The 17933-nt window shown below is 34.4% G+C and overlaps 2 protein-coding genes across 5 annotated transcripts; both read left to right on the forward strand.

The window, feature by feature from the left end:
* Positions 1-1076: 1076 nt before the first annotated feature.
* On the forward strand, positions 1077-10502 carry LOC130815047 (wings apart-like protein 2). Of its 2 annotated transcripts, XM_057681380.1 has the most exons (13): positions 1077-1854; positions 3220-3319; positions 3870-4215; positions 5252-5364; positions 5916-6041; positions 6246-6342; positions 6485-6595; positions 6830-7455; positions 7953-8218; positions 8956-9100; positions 9359-9456; positions 9546-9627; positions 9985-10502. In XM_057681380.1, the coding sequence occupies exons 1-13, from the start codon at positions 1295-1297 to the stop codon at positions 10066-10068; spliced, it is 2754 nt and encodes a 917-aa protein (XP_057537363.1). In that variant the 5' UTR covers positions 1077-1294; the 3' UTR covers positions 10069-10502. The 2 variants fall into 2 exon arrangements, with proteins under 2 accessions (XP_057537363.1, XP_057537364.1); XM_057681381.1 differs by lacking the exons at positions 9359-9456; positions 9546-9627; positions 9985-10502 and adding an exon at positions 9172-9333.
* A 1458-nt stretch (positions 10503-11960) lies between these two features.
* Positions 11961-15153, forward strand: LOC130815256 (protein RTF1 homolog). Of its 3 annotated transcripts, XM_057681662.1 has the most exons (3): positions 11961-12173; positions 12738-12816; positions 12928-15153. In XM_057681662.1, exon 3 carries the CDS (start codon positions 12965-12967, stop codon positions 14888-14890), a length of 1926 nt encoding a protein of 641 aa, XP_057537645.1. In that variant the 5' UTR covers positions 11961-12173; positions 12738-12816; positions 12928-12964; the 3' UTR covers positions 14891-15153. The 3 variants fall into 3 exon arrangements, with proteins under 3 accessions (XP_057537645.1, XP_057537643.1, XP_057537644.1); XM_057681660.1 differs by lacking the exon at positions 12738-12816; XM_057681661.1 differs by lacking the exon at positions 12738-12816 and having other exon boundaries at positions 11972-12173; positions 12933-15153.
* Positions 15154-17933: the final 2780 nt, after the last annotated feature.

The raw sequence follows: 17933 nt of genomic DNA on the forward strand, positions 1-17933 counted from the left end.
GATAATGCAACAGATACCAAAATTGCAATTACCATCAACTATATCAAATTCAATTCTATCTCAAAACTACAACAGATCGAAAGACCCCCTCGTAGAAGGCTGTGTCAAACAGCGATGTGGAAGACGATTTTCAGAATTGTCAGATCTCATACAACAATCGTAGTTTTGTTTATTTTGAATTATCTTTGATTAAAGTTGTTTTGTACTTGCTAATTTTTATCTCTGATGTAGATGTCGTATGACTCTTTATTAATGAATCAGGTATTATTTAAAAAAAAAATCTGTGGTCCCTCCTTAACTTTTCTTCGTAAAATTGGTTTTACAAAAATGAGAAAATGAATATTAAATAAAAGAAGAGGAAATAACTTTTTACAACACAAATTAGAAAAGGAAAATTGTTATAATCTACTTAGAAAAAGCTCACTTTTGTAAAAAAAGTACCTAGAACAAATTTTTTTGTCAAATAACTAGGTAAAATATTTAATTTGTTTGTAAAAGAATACCTTATAATGGAACTATCTCTTTTTCCGTTAGTATTTCAAATTTAACGAAAAAAAATAATAAAACTACCTAGAAAATCACGTGCCAATTCATCAGACACTTCCAAAAGCCATTCCCCCTATTTTCATCCACCGAAGTATGCCTTAGTTTAGGATTTTCGAAGAAGGCATCTTTCTCTTCCTCAAATGCAGCTCATCATCCCCAAATGTATAGTACTAAGTCCGCCTTCTTCCATTAACATGATTTCTGCCATTAATCTTAAAGCATAGATGAAGGAGAAATTTTAAAGTTTCAACACACCATTTTAATTGAGAAGAAGGAAGTTCAAAATAAAGAAAGAGGGTAATTTTGAAAATAGGGTTCAATTGAATGGAATAAAGAAGCTATTGTTTTATCAGTTTTAATGGGTGCTTTTAGAATTAGTCACATAACTTACACATGACAGAAAAAACGAAAAAAGAACGGATTTTGTTATAAGGAAAGGTACCTTTAACAAAAATATTAAAATTTTTAAATAGTTTTTGACAAAAAAATTTATTTATTGTAATTTCACACTTTTTCTATATAGTTTTTTAACAATTTTTTTAAAAAAGACAAATCCATACTCTCGTCTTTCTCCTCTCATCCGAGCTCAAAGATCTTTGTTTCTTCCTTATTGAATTTCTTTTCTCGTTCTTAACCCCCCAAATTTCATAGCCGTTAATAATCTTCCTCATTCAAATTTCAAAGGTTTCTTCCGAAAATTCTCAATTCTTCTTCCTTCAATACTATTTAAGTCTCTTCAGGAATAGTCATGATTGTTAGAACATACGGTAGACGAAAAATCGGAAGAACTTTCTCAAATTCATCATTCAACGACAGCGAATTTTTAATCGAAGATTATGAAAAAAAAGATGAAGATCCATTTGCTTTCAGTGAACCAACAAATTCAACAGCTTCTACTTCATATTCTCTTTCGCAATTCAAAGAGCAACGAGAAATAGGCAATTTTTCGTTTTCATCTCAAGATTCAAGTCGCTGGGTTAACTCGGAGAGTGAAAATGATACCAATAGCAATTATAAATCTTCCTTGTCGTCGCTGTCTTTGCAGTTGTTGGCGCCGAAGAAGAAAGCAAGGAAGTTAAATAATGGGAGGAGAGAGAAAAAGAGAGAAAAGAAGTTAGGGTTAATGGAGACTACTTCATTAATGGAGACGCAAGAGTATGGAGAAATGATGGAGTGTATTGACGAAGTAGAGTTTGCTCTTGATGGGTTGAAAGGAGGGAAAGGAATTAGGGTTAGAAGATCGAGTTTGTTGAGTTTGTTGAATGTATGTGGAATTCCTCAACAACGTCGGCTTCTTAAAGCTCAGGGGTAATTTTTGGTTTTTTGAATGAGTAATTTTGTTTCAGTTGATTGAATCGAATTATGTCCGAAAGTTTGCTTACTATTGACATTGTGCATATCTGATAGTGCTAACTATTTCTAGGTAAAACTGCTTTTTTTCAGAATTGTTTACGAATGCACTTGTTTTGTTAAAATTTTAGGGCATTAGTGAATTATGTGATAGGAGTAGAGTTTTTATCTTCAATTCTTGAAAAATGGTATGTTTTGGCCACTTTGAAATTAAGTTTGGTTATAATTGAAATTGTGGATTTGAGCTTGTGCTAACTAATTCTATGTAAATCTGCTATTTTTCTGAAATTGAAGAGTTTCGGTTTGAAAATTTATAGGGCATTAGTGAAATATGTGATATCTATAGTTGAAATTTGAAAACATATGAGTTTGGTTGTAAAATGAGTTTGAAGCTTAGTATACTACTGACGATAAAATTGGAGCAATTGCCGCTGCTCATTTGATTGAATGACCATGTATTTTGTCCATGTGTGCTGTGAGATGGAAGAGGTCCCTCAAGTTAGCTCCAAGAAGTTCAGAGAATGAAACTGAAGTTCATTAACATCTGGGATAATTTCTGCAAAGTTCGAGTAACTTGTAATTAAGTTTGGGTAAGTTCATATGGGCTTGAATAAGTTCATTGCTAGCGAGTTTCAGGTGAAAAGGTTGAAGAACGTCAATTTGATAAGACTGGTGAATAGGCTGCTTATATATTGGACAGCCTTTTCAAGAGGATATTGTATATATTTGGAAGCCCAGTTAGACTTGTTCAGTGAACTTTTGTCTTGGCTTTGATGATTTAAGGATCCTAGACAGCTGGTCCACAAGATAAATGGGTTGATATCTTTTATGAATAGTTGATGAACACTTTTTCTATCAACATTTTTAGATATAGTACCTGGTGTTAACACAGTGGAACTTATAGCAGTTTGAATTGAACTTATGATTCATTTGACGTTAACAATGAGGTCATAAAATAAAACATCAATTACAATTTTTGTGCACTTATATGCAATAGTACATGCAACCTCTTGTGTGCATTTCTTTGTAATGTGTTTCGATTATTAGCTATGTATTTATATTCGTTGCACTGATGTTTAGTGAAATCAGTGTGAATGAATAAAGAAGATTCTGTGGGACTTCCTATATAACTTGCTCATAACCCTTTATCATTTTATTTAATTATGATATTTTATATAAAATCCTAGTATGTAGACAATGGTGGTTCTTATAGTTGATCAAAAATCCTATTTTATGGACAATGCTTTTTATTTTGGTTGTATATATGTCTGTAAATTTGCTTCCAGGCCTGTGAAATCTTACATTGTGTTTATGTTGTTTCAGCATGACAAAGGCGATTGTTGATGCCTTCTTAAATTTGAGCCTTGATGATCCTCCTAGTAATTTGGCTGCTGCCACTTTGTTTTACATTTTAACAAGTGATGTAAGTAAATTTTGGCCTTCTTGTTTTTCTTAAATCTTTTAAGGTTGAATTTCAATTGATCTGTTTTCAATCTATATCCTTTTCACCAAATTTCAATTTTATTGTTTATTACTTTTTATATTACTGTTCAATGTCGATTGAGTAGCGTGATTGTAATTGTAAAGTTCATTTTTACTGTTCTATCTCCAGAGCATTGTATTCGTTTCAAGTTCTTAGGTGTTCCTAGGTACACCTTGAGCAAGTTGTACCTAAGACTAATTTTTTTAAAAATTACTCATTTGAATGGTTCCATATGAACAAATGGTAGCTATTTTTGAGAAAATGAAGGAAAAAATAGATGGGGTGCTGCAAAGGAACATAATGCGCACCTGTTCTGGCTGTTCATTTGGTCTTTTATTAAATGTAGATGTTCTCTCTGCATCTCTTATGTTCTTGTGGGAGTAAGTTTCATTTGCTAGACCGACCGACCATATGATTTGTTTTGTGTTTTTTCCCCTAATTATGGTTTGAAGTTGTCATTCAAGTATCTCATTCGTGTTGTTATTTTTAGGGTCAGGACAGTTACCTTTTGGATTCATTTTCATCCATTCGGTTCCTGCTAAAGCTGTTAAAACCAATAGTTGCTGACACTGCTTCTGACAATTATAAAGCACCTAGCATCAGCCAGAAACTTCTTGCACTTCGGAAGGATATGCTTTTGTCGCTGGATTTGAGAAAGAGGGCAGATTCAAGCGCCATTAATATAGCTCAAAAAGTTCTAGAAACTCTTGTTACTTGCAAGGATCTTAAGGCTAGCAATATAGAGGATGATGACATATTAAGGCCGGAGTTGAATGCAAATTGGATATCTTTGTTGACTATGGAAAAAGCTTGCTTATCAACAATTGCTATAGAAGGTAAGACAATAGATACTTGCACGCTAGGAATTAGCCTTCCAATTTTCAATATCTTGTAGGTAATATCAGGATATAGTACATTCTACAGTGGTAGTAGTGGGTTCTTTTTTACCCTTTTTTTGGTAGTGGTGCAGTGGTATGTCTTCGCACAAATTTTGCATTTCATCTGATTCCTTAAATTATTTTTTTTGCTCTATAAACTTGGTCATGGATGTAAGGGAGGCTTTAGTCCTTGAAAGTTTGTTGTGATATTTTATATAAGCAAGTGGGTTCAGCTTATTGTCCTCCCTTGTACAATCTTTTGATGTTGGGGATTAAACCAATTGTAGGTGTTAGTGGTGGGAAGCTGACCCTACTAGAAAATTTTCCTCCTCCCCCTTCCGTAAAGATAAAATTTGCTTTAGTCATTTGGTTTTATATTAAGTTGGTCCTCTCATAAAAATTGTTTCAAGAACAGCCACTGGATTACCCTCTGAAGTCTCTTTTTTTTTGTTAACTTTGAATTATGCTTCTTTAGCTTGAGAAAGTTCTAATCTATTTCTTTATTTTTCTGTTTCTATTGAATAGAGTTTGTTGACTTCAATGGGAAATAAAGTTACTTGTATTGTTGTATTCTTATATGATTGTGTTTCAATTCACTTACCTCCCGCCTTTTAGTTTATGTGCCAGAAAAATAAATTTACTACATCAATGAATTTAACATTATTTGTACTTAATAATGGTCCAATCAGTGTGTCATTGAACACGCAACGTTCGTTTCTTGGAGTATCATAATATACCAACTTCTTCGATTGACGGATACATTGCTTTGCAGAATTTACATTGTAATACTTCACTGTCATTCAATTTTTTTGCTTGGGTCTTCTCCAGATCCTGTGCAATTGACGTTTCCCTTTTCTCTAGCGACAAACAGAAATAACATCTTTATATTACAAAAGTAAGGTTGTCTGCATGTGACCACCCAAACCCTGCCTAGGTGAGAGCCACTTGGCCTTAGTCATTCTTTTTGATAGCTCCCTTTCTTTTGTTTGCTCAGACGCCTCTGGCACAGTAAGGAGAACTGGTGGCAACTTCAAGGAAAAACTACGAGAGCTGGGTGGACTTGATGCAGTTTTTGAGCTTACAATAAACTTTCATTCCACATTGGAGGTGTGAGCTTGTATGTTTACTTTATTGCATTATTTTCTTTGTAATTCAACAAAAAGCTAATGCCTAAAAAATGATAGTAATTTCTTCAGTAAGCTGCAATGTTGTGAGTTGGCCTGTTCTTTTGTTATGCATTGTTATGTATGCATGTTATTGTGTTTGTATCAAGAACTCTGGTAATCTCAGTCCTGCCACTTGTGGCATGGGCTATGTAACTGTGTTACTGTATATTTTTGGTTTTTTTCTTTTATCTCTTGCCTGATGATTATATGACTGATTAGCAGTTAACAAGTTGCTATGAAACTATGGCTTTTTATCTGGGTTGCCTTTTAGTTATTCCTGCTATTTGAGTGTTATTCTGCAGTAGAATAGTAATTGGTTAGAGTGGTTTGACTTGATGTTTATGAGCTTTAATTATGTGTTGAAGGTTACATGTTTTACCTAAGAATGAGGCTTGAGGCAGTCATGTAAATGTAGCTCACTCAAAACTGATGCAATAAATATTTGAGTTGACAGTAATTATTTCAATTGCTGACTTGAACTGCATGCTCTAGGGTTCAGTTGAGCCTGTCAGACCTTCATCGAGTAATTCAAAAGATGGCAAGCTACAATGTCTGCCACTGCTTTTGAAGTGCTTCAAGATTTTGGAGAATGCGACTTTCTTAAGCGAGGAAAATCAAGTAAGTGATGAGTCATGGTTCAGTTCCCTTTATTATGTTACCTGGTTAATAATATGATCTTCAATTTAAAGTGAGCCTAAGATATTATTATTGATTGACTGAAAGGAAACTTATTCGTTTTGTTTTTTTTTTTTTATTACAGAATCATCTAAGAGATGAGTGATGGTTTGGTTGCCACTTATTCATTTTGCTTTCCTATTACAGAATCATTTGCTTGGACTGAAAGGTAACTTGGCTGCTGGTCAAGGTTCTTCGTTATCCTTTGTGAAACTCATGACCAGTCTTATCAAGATTCTCTCAGGTACTTATGAGAACCTGCTGATTCAGCAATTTCTTTCATGTTATTGTTGTTCGGTAAGATCTCTTTTCAACTATCTCAACCTGTTCATGTTTATTCGAGCTACTGTTGTTCCTTACATTTTTTTTTAATAATTCATCTACAGAACTCTCACTAAGGAAAACGACCCATACAAATTCAAGTCAGGAAATTGCGGCAAAATTTGTTTACGAGATGGATTGTTGTCCTGCAATACTTTTGAATGCAGGACAGAGAGGTATTTCTAGTTGCTATGTTTTAATGAATAGCGATATTTTGTCTTCATCATAATATTATCTATTATGGTAGTAACTTAGTCTGTTGTGGGGCTCACTGAATCAGCATAGCTGTTTACATGACTCAATGTTCTCATCAAAAATTTAAATTTTCTAAAAACAAAGTTTTGATAATTATTGAGCTTCCTTTTGGTTTTTGGGTTTTGAGTAGTGGCTGATATCTTTGAACATGTTAGTGCACAGCAATAGGGTTTCATCCATGCATTCCTCTCAAGAATGTAGTAGCTCAGGAAGATACTTGTCAGATTCAGATTTAAGGATATCCCAGAGCAGCCAGCGGTTGTCTAGCTCCCAGTCCGGATCATTATCATCAAATTTGAGTGCCACGACAAAGTTTGGAGTGGGGAGTTGTTTGTTAGAGAAAGCAGCCAGCATATCTGCCATTAAAAATTCAATTAAAGGAGCACCTGTAAATGGTCATATCTCAAAAACAACGCTGGCTCTTTCTAAGAGCCCATATGATGATGACAACGACATGTTTATTGACCTAGATGACAGTCAAGATCCTTTTGCTTTTGATGAAGATGATTATGCATCCTCTAGATGGGAATCACATCCTGGGAGACAGAGAGTACAGCACAACCAAAACATAAGGCCAACGTTTTCAGATGCTGAGGATGAATGTTTAATGCTTCCTATGTTGAGCCAGGAAGGCTCTGCTTCTCAGCCAATGTTGCACCAGGAAGATTTTGGCAGTGAGGAACAAACCGAAAGGAATCATATTCTAAGTGATATCTCATGTACAACTATTGACGAAGAAAGCTTCAGCCTTGTTTCTGAATGCCTGCTGACTGCCATCAAGGTGAGATATGTTGCTCAGTTTCTGTCTCATTATTTCGTAAGACCTTACATTTTCTTTGTTGCTTTGCTTTTGTGCTTTTTATCACAAAAAGTTATCTTGTATTCTTGCATCAATGAAATGATTACTCTTATTTATTTTCTTTTCGCTGATAATGTAAACCCTTTTCTTCTGTATGTGCATTTTCTGTCTAAAAACTACTGTGTTCTAGATTGAACTCCTCCCTTCGGAAATCTTATCATCAGGCCAGGTTGAATGATTTTCTTTGCTCATAGTTCTGGATCAATATTTCTATTGAATCTTAATTATATACTTGTATATTTCAAGGGACCAAAATTTTTCATGTTTGGTTCATTTGAATATTTGAGTTTAATTTGGATATGATTCGTAGAATATTGATAATTTTGGCAAAGGTGCTAAAATTTGGCTCTGTACATGACTACCAATTGTTGCGGGTAATACTGTGTTCTAAGTGAATATTTATGGTACATATTTGACAGGTGCTCATGAACCTGACTAATGATAATGATGTTGGCTGCCAGAAAATTGCTAATTGTGGTGGGCTTGAATTGCTCTCTTGTTTGATAGCAAGGCACTTCCCTTTATTCAGTCTTTTAACTTCTGGCAAGATAAAAGGGAATACCTTGTTTATTGGTAATGCGTTGGGACTAGAAAGCCAGAAAGATATACATCTCAATGACCAGGAGTTGCTTGTCACAATTCTAGGCTTGCTAGTTAATATGGTGGAGAATGATGGTGATAACAGGTTTGTCAAAATGAGTACAGTTATTAACTTTTTTTGTTTGCATGTGCTCCCTGTTGGTCCAAGTTTCTGTTTCTTTCTGTAATGCTATATGGTGCTGGTGTTCACCAGCTTTTTTATTCTTAGTTAACTGTTGGTCAACTTTCTATCTTTTGTTTCCATCATTTAGTACCTTGGTGTTTTGTAAAAATTTGTTATCGTTTTCATCGTATTAATTGTTCTCTATTATCTGAGTTGTATGAATGTTTGGGTGTCTCAATGAGGAAATTTCTGGATGAAGGATAGGTTTGTCTGGCAGTTACTCTTTTTCCTTCTGAGTTCCGATGCATTCTTGCTAACGAAAGTTGAATATAGTCATGTTGAGGAGTTTTAGTTTTACAGTGTTATATTGCAAAATCAAGTAACGAAGTGGTGTTGCAATAAAATTGATTGGTTCATTGATGATGATTTAGGTCTTATGATATAGTAGTATAAAGTGAACTTTTTTTCAATTTGTCTCAAAATAGAGCTGTGTATTTGAAGTTATGGCGTATTGAAGTATAGTCTTTGTTTCTGGTGTGACCTACTACAGTGCTTCTGTTCAGATCTTTATGCTGTTTTTCCTGTTCTGTTCTGAGTGATTCATCGGGAACGTTAATGTGATAATAATTCACATCGATGCCGAACCATATATGTGGTGCTTGCGATATTATACTTGTCTTTATCAAGTCTTCAGATCTTGAATATGATGTTCCTTGTAGATCACGGCTTGCAGCTGCTGAGGTTCCGTTACACAACTCAGGCTACTTGCAAGAAAATCACACTGGTGTGTTATCACTGTTATGCTCCGTCTTTTTAGCTAACAGAGGAGCTGGGGAGGCTACTGAAGAAGACTTTCAGTCTTTGGTGAGTGTTGGTTTCTTTATTTTGTAGTATTCCTTTTTGCTTCAGTCTAAATGGTTTGATTTGCATAACAGGCGCTAGGAAACATAAAATGCAAATTAACCTTGCATCCAGCTTGCACTGAGATGACAGCTCCCCATGTTATCAACAGTTTGTTTGCATATGTTTAGCTGATTAGGAATAGAATAAAAGTGATTTAGAAACGGAAAACCATTAAATTTCCAAAAGTTCACCAATACGGTTGTTCTCCTACTTATACAGGACAATGAAAATTTGGTCTTGCAAAGGGAAAAAGAAGCCGAGAAAATGATTGTAGAAGCGTATGCTGCTCTGCTTCTGGCGTTTCTCTCCACTGAAAGGTTTATATTTTTTCACTTGATCTTGTCCTTGTCTCTTATTCGTCCTCTATGTTTCTAAAGCTGAAGTCATTTCCTGAAATAAACAACAGCAAAAGTGTACGCAGTGCGATTGCAAATTTACTCCCTGATCGCAGCTTGAGAGTTCTTGTCCCTGTAATGGAGCGATTTGTGGTATGTTAGCATTTATTTTATTATCCATGATGTTGCGTCCATTATTGGTGAAGCCAAAATTTATAATTTTTTGGTTTTTGATTATATTTGACCGTATTTGAAAAATGACTCCTTAAATCATGTGCACATATTTATATGAAGTTGCAAATGATGTTTGCTATCAACTATCAAGAGTTGATACTTGATCATAAACTCCGTTCAAATCCTGCTAGCCAAGGTAAGGAGCTATGTTGAAGACAATGGGGCAATGGAAAATTATCCTTGATATGGACTACACAAAATGCACATTAATGGCAATTTTCTGGTTCATGCAAATGACACACAAATCTGACTTAACACACCCTTCTTTTCTTTCAGACGTTTCATCTGACGTTTAACATGATCTCACCCGAGACCCATAGAACTGTGAGCGAAGTAATTGAATCATGTAGGCTTCCGTAAACGAGCAGGAAAACAGTACGCCTGTGTACAGGTTTGCCAGCTTTAATTGGTTGATCATATCTTTTAAACTCGGTTTAAGTTGGTGATCAATGCTTGTGCTCTCGGGATCCTGTGGGGAAGATTAAAAGCAAAAGTAGCGTATAAGAAATCTGGATGATGGATTGTGTCAACTGAGGGTTTAAAGTTCTTTTACCACACTGGTAGTCTTAGTTTCCTTGTATTAAGGATGAGAATAGCTTATAGTGTATTCAGAGATGACAGGAATGTCTGTCATCAAAGTTGTAATGTATGAATTTTCATCTCTTGATTAGTAGTTGGTCTCTATGATTTTAGAGATGAAATAACGATTCATGATCAGGGTTTGTTCTCTTCGACTTATTGTTATTCTTACTATTAGTATTTCTTATTGATATTAGCTTAATAGTATTATGACATGGTACAATGCATCGACGAAAACAATTTGTTTCATCTATGGCCTCGTCGTAGGCGCCAGAAAATTTAGTAATTTACTGAAAACCTTTTTTTTCTTTGATAATTCTTAAAGAAAATCCTATGATCAAGGGACCATTGTCGAGCTGAAGATTCAAATATAAAATTTGATCAAAATGAAGACTCGAGCTTACATACATTATACATAGTGTGTTCTCTAATTCATGCTCGAAGTTCCAGTTATGTTATCTTGGTTGGATGAACATTTGACACATTGTCCCATAATCATACTTATGGACGTTCATAATCAAGTACTCGTGTTTTTACATACTCAAGGACGTAAATATTTGACATTTCAATTAATTTAAAAGACAGCTCATGTTATAAATCATTACACTCCAATATTCGAAAATATTTTCCAACTTTTGTACTCTTGAAGTGTTAGCTCATGTCTAGATGGTATTTAAGTTACGTTCTTTGAAATATTAGACTAACAATCAACTAGATAACTACATTACAAGATAGGAAATAATGTGAAACTTAATCAGTTTATTAAATTTGAGTAATAAAGTCAAGGAAAATTTACCTAAAATAATTTTATTTTTTATTGATTTTCTACAATAATCTCAACTTTTGATTAACCATAAATAATCCGAGCTTTATGGTCACTTACCAAGAATGATGTTACTCAAATAGTGACTGATTCAATTTGCATGTTAATTGCCACACACAAAAAGAAAAATAAAATAAAAAATTAAAAAATATTAAAAATTAAAAGTTAAAATCAAAAATAAAGTTACTTTTTGTTTTGAAATGAAAAATAAATAAATAAATAAAATAAAATTAAAGTTACTTGATTTCTCTTTTAATTTTTAAATTTTTTTTTTAAATTTAATTTTGTATTTAAATACTTGTATAGGTAAAAAGTTACCTTTGTGCATTCTTATCAAACATCCTTATAGCTGGAATTATTCATGGTTAATCAAAAATTGAAATTATTGTAGAAAAATCAGTAAAAACATTAATTATTCTAGTAATTTTTCGTAAACTCAACATCTGCTTTCGATAAATAAAATGAAAAATTACAAAGAATAATACAACCTTTTGTATATTTCGCTATAATTATATCAATTTTTGATTAGCCATAAATAATATCAACTTAGGGGGTGTAAACTAAAATTAGTATTATTCCAGAAAAACAACCTCTTAAATTGGTGTTGTTCATGATTACTCAAAAATCGATATTATTATACAGAAATTGACAAAATATAATATTATTCCGAATAATTTTTCATAAATAAGAACAATCTAACTTTTTTATCCACTAAAGATCAACTTTCTGCCAAAAATAACCCAACCAAGGGTAAATTACCCACGCTTTCATTTCAAAATTTTCTTTTTAACGGTAAAAAATTGACATTTAATAAAACACGCGGATAAAAAAAGAGCCACTTATAGAATGACAAAAATCAAGGAACAGATAATTTAAGAGAGAAAAACCAAAATAATTTGAGAGCAGAAAAAAATTGTAGAGAGAGAAGCAAATAGAAAGGGATATGATGAACAGTGAAAGTAATCAACAACGATCAAATTATCGCAGAAAGAAGATCTTTATTACTTCTTACTTTACGATCGCCGAAGATCTAGCATTTCTAATTTATGCGTGATTGTTTTTGGTAATTTTTATTTTGTTGTTCAATTCAGCTGAATTTGAAGTTGACTAATTTGATTTATTGAATTGTGAACTTGATTTTGAATTGCAGTAGTTGATTGGATCTGATATTAGTTTAAGTTGAAATTATTAGATCATAGATCTAATTATGCTGTTTAGAAATACTATAGTTTGAGTGAATTTAGTTTGAAGCTAAGTGTGTGGACTTGAATGATAAGTGAATGGTGATAATGATGGTGATGTAATTTTGGTGCTTAGTTTTAGTGGTTTTAATCAAGTGAGCTTGTGAATTTGTGATTCCCCGCAAATCGGAGAATTAATTGATTTGAAAATTTGATGTGTTTGGATACGATTTGATTGAAAATTTTTGTTGAAATTTGGAGTGAATCATCTTGATTTGGAAATTTCGCATTTGACTTCATGTTGGTTGATTTTCTTCCTTAAATAGTGAAAATGCTTTGATTTAGATGATATCAAGAGCTTCAAATTTTGAAAAATGGCAATAAACAAACGATGATTCGAGTAATCCAGCTCATAATTGTGATACATATGTCATATGCATATACAGATACTAAAGATGTCAGCTTTTAGGAGAAACGATGCGACTAAAAAAGAACTGCCGAAATATAAGGAGTTAATAGATATAGGTATAATATATATATAAGCTATTGGATGATGCATTGCGATTTGACTGAAATTTATTTAGCGGTTTCTTATGAGCATTGTATGATCTAATTGCTATTATTTGTTCTGATCAGAGTAGGGTTTCGTAACAGTTAGAAAAAGAAGTAGAATATGGCCGACTTGGAAAACTTGCTCTTAGAGGCAGCTGGAAGAACAGGAGGATCAAGTAGAAGCAGACACTCGGTTCCAGCATCTAGAAGACGACGTGAAAATGCCTTTTCAGATGATGGGAGTGACTCTAAGGATGAATATTCAGATGACAATCGAGGATATGGAGGAAGAAAGCCCAACGGATCCCAAATTCCGTTGAAGAAAAGAGGCAAAGACAGAGATGATGATCAGGGCAGTCAGGATGACGACGAGGGTGATGAAGTTTCTGGCCGTGGGGGTGGAAGTGGTGATGATTCAGATGTTGGGAGTGATCTCTACAAGGACGAAGATGACAGACAACAGCTTGCTCAGTTAACTGAGCTTGAGAGGGAGCTAATCTTATCTGAACGAGCGACAAAACTTGATGATAAGAAGTTGCATGAAAGAGTTAAATCAAGGTGGAGGAATGACAATAAGCCTCAACCTAAGAGGGAAACCACTCCTCCTTTGGCGTCTTCTCGTGGGGTGCGTACATCTGCAAGGTCTGCTGACCGTGCCGCTCAAAAGAATGATGCTTTGATTGAGCTACGAGCAAAACGGATGAGGCAACAAGGCATAGACACAGCTAGAGGTGGTCCAGGATCTCGGGGTTACTCACCTGTCAAAAGGAAAGCGGCTCCTTCTACAGGTGTAAGCAGTTCCAGCCAAAGTGATAGTGAAAGTGATTCTCAGAGTGAAGATGGGAGATCAAAAAGGGGTGGCCGAATGGATGATAGTGATGATGAGATGTCTAAACCTAAGTCCAACATTCCTACCTATGAAGACATAAAGGGAATTACAATTAGAAGGTCTAGATTAGCAAAATGGTTTATGGAGCCATTCTTCGAGGATATGATTGTTGGTTGTTTTGTAAGAGTAGGCATTGGTATGAAGTCTGGCCAAAGCATTTACAGGCTGTGCATTGTCCGAAATGTAGATGCATCAGACCCTGATAAGCAATATAAGCTGGAAAACAAGATGACTTACAAGTACTTGAACTGTGTCTGGGGTAGTGAAAGCTCTGCAGCTCGATGGCAGATGGCTAGAATTTCCGACTCCCCTCCTCTTGAAGAAGAGTACAACCTGTGGAAGAAAGAGGTGGAACGCACCAGTGGAAGGATGCCCACGAAGCAAGAAGTTGCCGATAAGAAGGAAGAAATTGAAAAAACAAACACTTTTGTGTACTCTGCGGAAACAGTGAAGCATATGTTGCAGGAGAAGAAATCAGCTGCAACAAGACCTTTGAACATTGCAGCCGAGAAGGAAAGACTGAGGAGAGAAATGGAAGCCGCACAATACAGAAATGACGAAGTTCAGGTGGAGAAGATTAAGGCAAGATTAGAGGAATTGGCAGCTGTTCGTCAAGCACAGGATAATAAAAATTCCAAGGCACACAGATTAGCAGAGATGAATAGAAAGAATAGAGTAGAAAACTTCAAGAATGCATCCGAATTGAAGCCTGTAAACACTAACCTCAAATCGGGAGAAGCTGGATATGATCCCTTCTCTAGGAGGTGGACTAGGTCTATGAATTACTATACCGGAGGATCGAAAAGTAAAGAAAATGGCAATGCTGTGGAAAATCCCGAGATTAAAGGAGGTGAAAAGGCCGGAGTAGTTGCCACAGCAGCAGCCTTAGAGGCTGCTGCTGATGCTGGGAAATTGGTGGATACAAGTGCACCAGTTGACCAAGGCACAGAACATAATATGCTGCATAACTTCGAACTTCCAATCTCGTTAAACACATTGCATAGATTTGGTGGGCCACAAGGTGTCTTGGCCGGGTTCATGGCAAGGAAGCAAAGGATTGAAGCAACAATTGGACTTCAAGTCCCCGAGAACGATGGTCGTAGACATGCATTGACATTGTCAGTGAGTGATTACAAGAGGCGACGAGGGCTATTATGATAAAATCATAAGTGCTTTCTGTTTACAATGGAACATTCGGTTCCCAGAAAAACAAACTCAATTTGATGGATTTCCCGTTACTGTATCTGTAACATTAGAATTTTCACAGATTATTTATTTGTATTGCATTTGTTTTCTAATAATCTTATGTTTCTCCTGTATAATTACTCGTTACTTGAAACAGTGACAGGATTCTTGTGTTCGATCATACTGCTTGTATTACTAAATGGTTAGCTCTGGTACCAAATTAAACTCTTGGGGAATGACTGATTCTATCCAGCGTCAAGTTTTTAATTTCAATTTAATTCTTTTAGACTTGGAATTATGTCGGAGCAAGCCACGTGCCTATTGGAATATGTCTTGACGGATCATGTATAGTACAAGATGTATTGTGTTGTGCGGCCAGGTGTTCATCCTTAAACAATGACTCATGACACGCCCGAGCACCCAAAATGTGCCAAGCCGCGACATGAATTTTTTTCAAAAAATTTGGTTGTAAAATGACGGAGCTTGATAGATGTACCCGCAGCTCACTGTCAGGGTCGGCCCTGAAATTTTAAGGGTCCTGGGCAAAACTTAAATTATAGGCCTTCATAATATATCTTTTTCGTTTTATTTTACTTGCAACTTTATGATAAAAAAATATCATAATGAGATATAACTGAAAAAGATGAAGAAGGTATAAAACATAGATTAAAAAAATTATATATCTATAATATTGGGATATAAAATTAACGCAAATAAAATTAGTCAAATAAACACATAAACAAAGCAATATAAAAAAGAAACAAATCGAAAATATAAAAGAATTCATATATTTATAAGATTTTTTATTGTAGAAAAGAAAACTCACAAAAAATTTAAAAGTATTTATTAGGGAAATTAACTAATGGTTAATGACTTAAAGTCCACTTAAATTTGATGTATGTTCAATTGTTCACACTATAATATAATTATTGCAATTATTAATGTTTAAACACATAAACATTGATGTTAATATAAGAATTATAACCTAGCTTAATGGTTAACAATCCTATCTCCCATACTATAGGTTTGTGTTCAAACCCTCGTAAAGACTAATTATCAATTTTTTTAGTGGGCCTTAGGCGTAGGCCCGGCTTGCCCTTACCCAAAACCGGCCGAATTTTTGAAATACTTGAGTGAAAAAAAAAATTAATTAAATAAACTAACATTTAAACTTTTTCCAAAAGTAAGCGTCCAAACCCCAAAGCTGTGCTTTGGAGCTGTTCGCAGTTACTAACTGCGAACAGCATATAAGACAAACTAGCTGTTCGCAGTTGGTAACTGCGAACAGTTCAAAAAACACAAAATAGCTGTTCGCAGTTAGACTGCGAACAGCAAAAAGACAAAATAGCTGTTCGCAGTTACTAACTGCGAACAGAAAAAATAATAATAATAATAAATTTTTTTTTTTTTTTCTGTTCGCAGTTAGTAACTGCGAACAGCTATTTTGTCTTTTTTGACCTGTTCGCAGTTACTAACTGCGAACAGCTCCAAAGCACAGCTTTGGGGTTTGGACGCTTACTTTTGGAAAAAGTTTAAATGTTAGTTTATTTAATTAATTTTTTTTTTCACTCAAGAATTTCAAAAATTCAAACCGGCCCTACTCACTGTGGCGGTTGGCGAGTTGTGGCTTACCGGGTCATGAGCGGACCATACCATGTCGCCTGTCTTCCCGTATTGGAGTAAAAAAATTTGCCTTTTGGGATCATATATTTTCTTTCAATATTTGGAAAATTACCTAAAAAACAATGTCAAAAGACTCCCTTTTCTCTCATAATTGGAAAAATTACAATGAGTAAGATAAATTATTAACAAAATGAACGAAATAAAATAAGTTTCAACTTATTTTCAAAAATAAGCGTGCAATTCCCAAGCCTGTGGTTTGGATAGTTCGCCGTTAGTAACTGCAAACAGGTCAAAAAAAATTAATTGTTCGCAGTCAATAACTGCGAACAGGTGTTGACATTTTTTTGATCTGTTTGCAGTTATTAACTGCAAACAGAATGCACCACAAATACGCACAGCGACTCCCTTCGTTTCCATTTTCACCAATTCTCAAAACCCTATCTTATACTACTTGACGTTCCTCTTACAAAACCACTATTAGACTAACTTCAATCTATCAATTCTTGCATTCATCTTTCAATTTGGCACTTTAAAATTAATCTGAAATACTCTAGCTTGCACAAAGGTAAAATTTTATACGTTTTTTTTAATATATATATATATATATATATATATATATATATATATATATATATATATATATATATATATATATATATATATATATATATATATATATATATATATATATATATATCGTTTTTTAGGGTTTTGATGAAGTTGTGTTATTTTCTCAAATGTAGGTCACTAGTTGTAAAATCAACACTCTTCTTAATCATCCATAACTGATCAATGTAATGTTTAATTGTTTTCATAGCTTTATGTTGTTTTTTGAAGTATTGTTGTTGATGAGCATATTGAATTAGTTGAATTTGATGTATATAATAAATTATTAGAAATGTTGAGGTTGTTATTAGAAATATTATTTATGAACTTATTAATTGATTTATTATTTGAATTTTATGTACATTATATATGTCGAAGTATATCTACCGGAGCGTGTACTGCGCCAATATGGGTTGGTACAGGGCATTCCACCGCCTTGCGACACTGAACCCGATTTGCACTTGATTTCGCGCAAGAATCAGGGTACAGTGAACTGGACGGAGATCAACTGGCGCCACATCGCTCGTTTGGATCATAGACTTGAGCTGCTGGCCCAAGGTGCGCCGATCGATGTTCATGGCGTACCTATTAGACCTGACTACATGCCGTGGTTCCTCTCCATCACTTGCCGATGGATGACATCACGTGGCATCATCGCAACGTCACATTTTGCTCCTGGTGCGCCTACGATGACCCAATTTGTAAGTCTTCATTTGCATTTAAATAATTAAGTTGTCGATTACATAATATAATATTACATTAACTAAATATTAATTGCAGGCTCGTC

This window comes from Amaranthus tricolor, chromosome 6 (genome assembly GCF_026212465.1).
Source record: "Amaranthus tricolor cultivar Red isolate AtriRed21 chromosome 6, ASM2621246v1, whole genome shotgun sequence".
Classification (NCBI taxonomy): domain Eukaryota; kingdom Viridiplantae; phylum Streptophyta; class Magnoliopsida; order Caryophyllales; family Amaranthaceae; genus Amaranthus; species Amaranthus tricolor.

Excerpts from the sequence above, each read along its gene's own strand:
- LOC130815256 (XM_057681662.1), top strand. The coding sequence starts at position 12,965 with ATGGCCGACTTGGAAAACTTGCTCTTAGAGGCAGCTGGAAGAACAGGA.
- LOC130815047 (XM_057681380.1), top strand. The coding sequence starts at position 1,295 with ATGATTGTTAGAACATACGGTAGACGAAAAATCGGAAGAACTTTCTCA. Across the intron at positions 1,855-3,219 it reads CGGCTTCTTAAAGCTCAGGG|CATGACAAAGGCGATTGTTG; the intron begins GTAATTTTTGGT and ends ATGTTGTTTCAG. Across the intron at positions 4,216-5,251 it reads ATCAACAATTGCTATAGAAG|ACGCCTCTGGCACAGTAAGG; the intron begins GTAAGACAATAG and ends TTGTTTGCTCAG.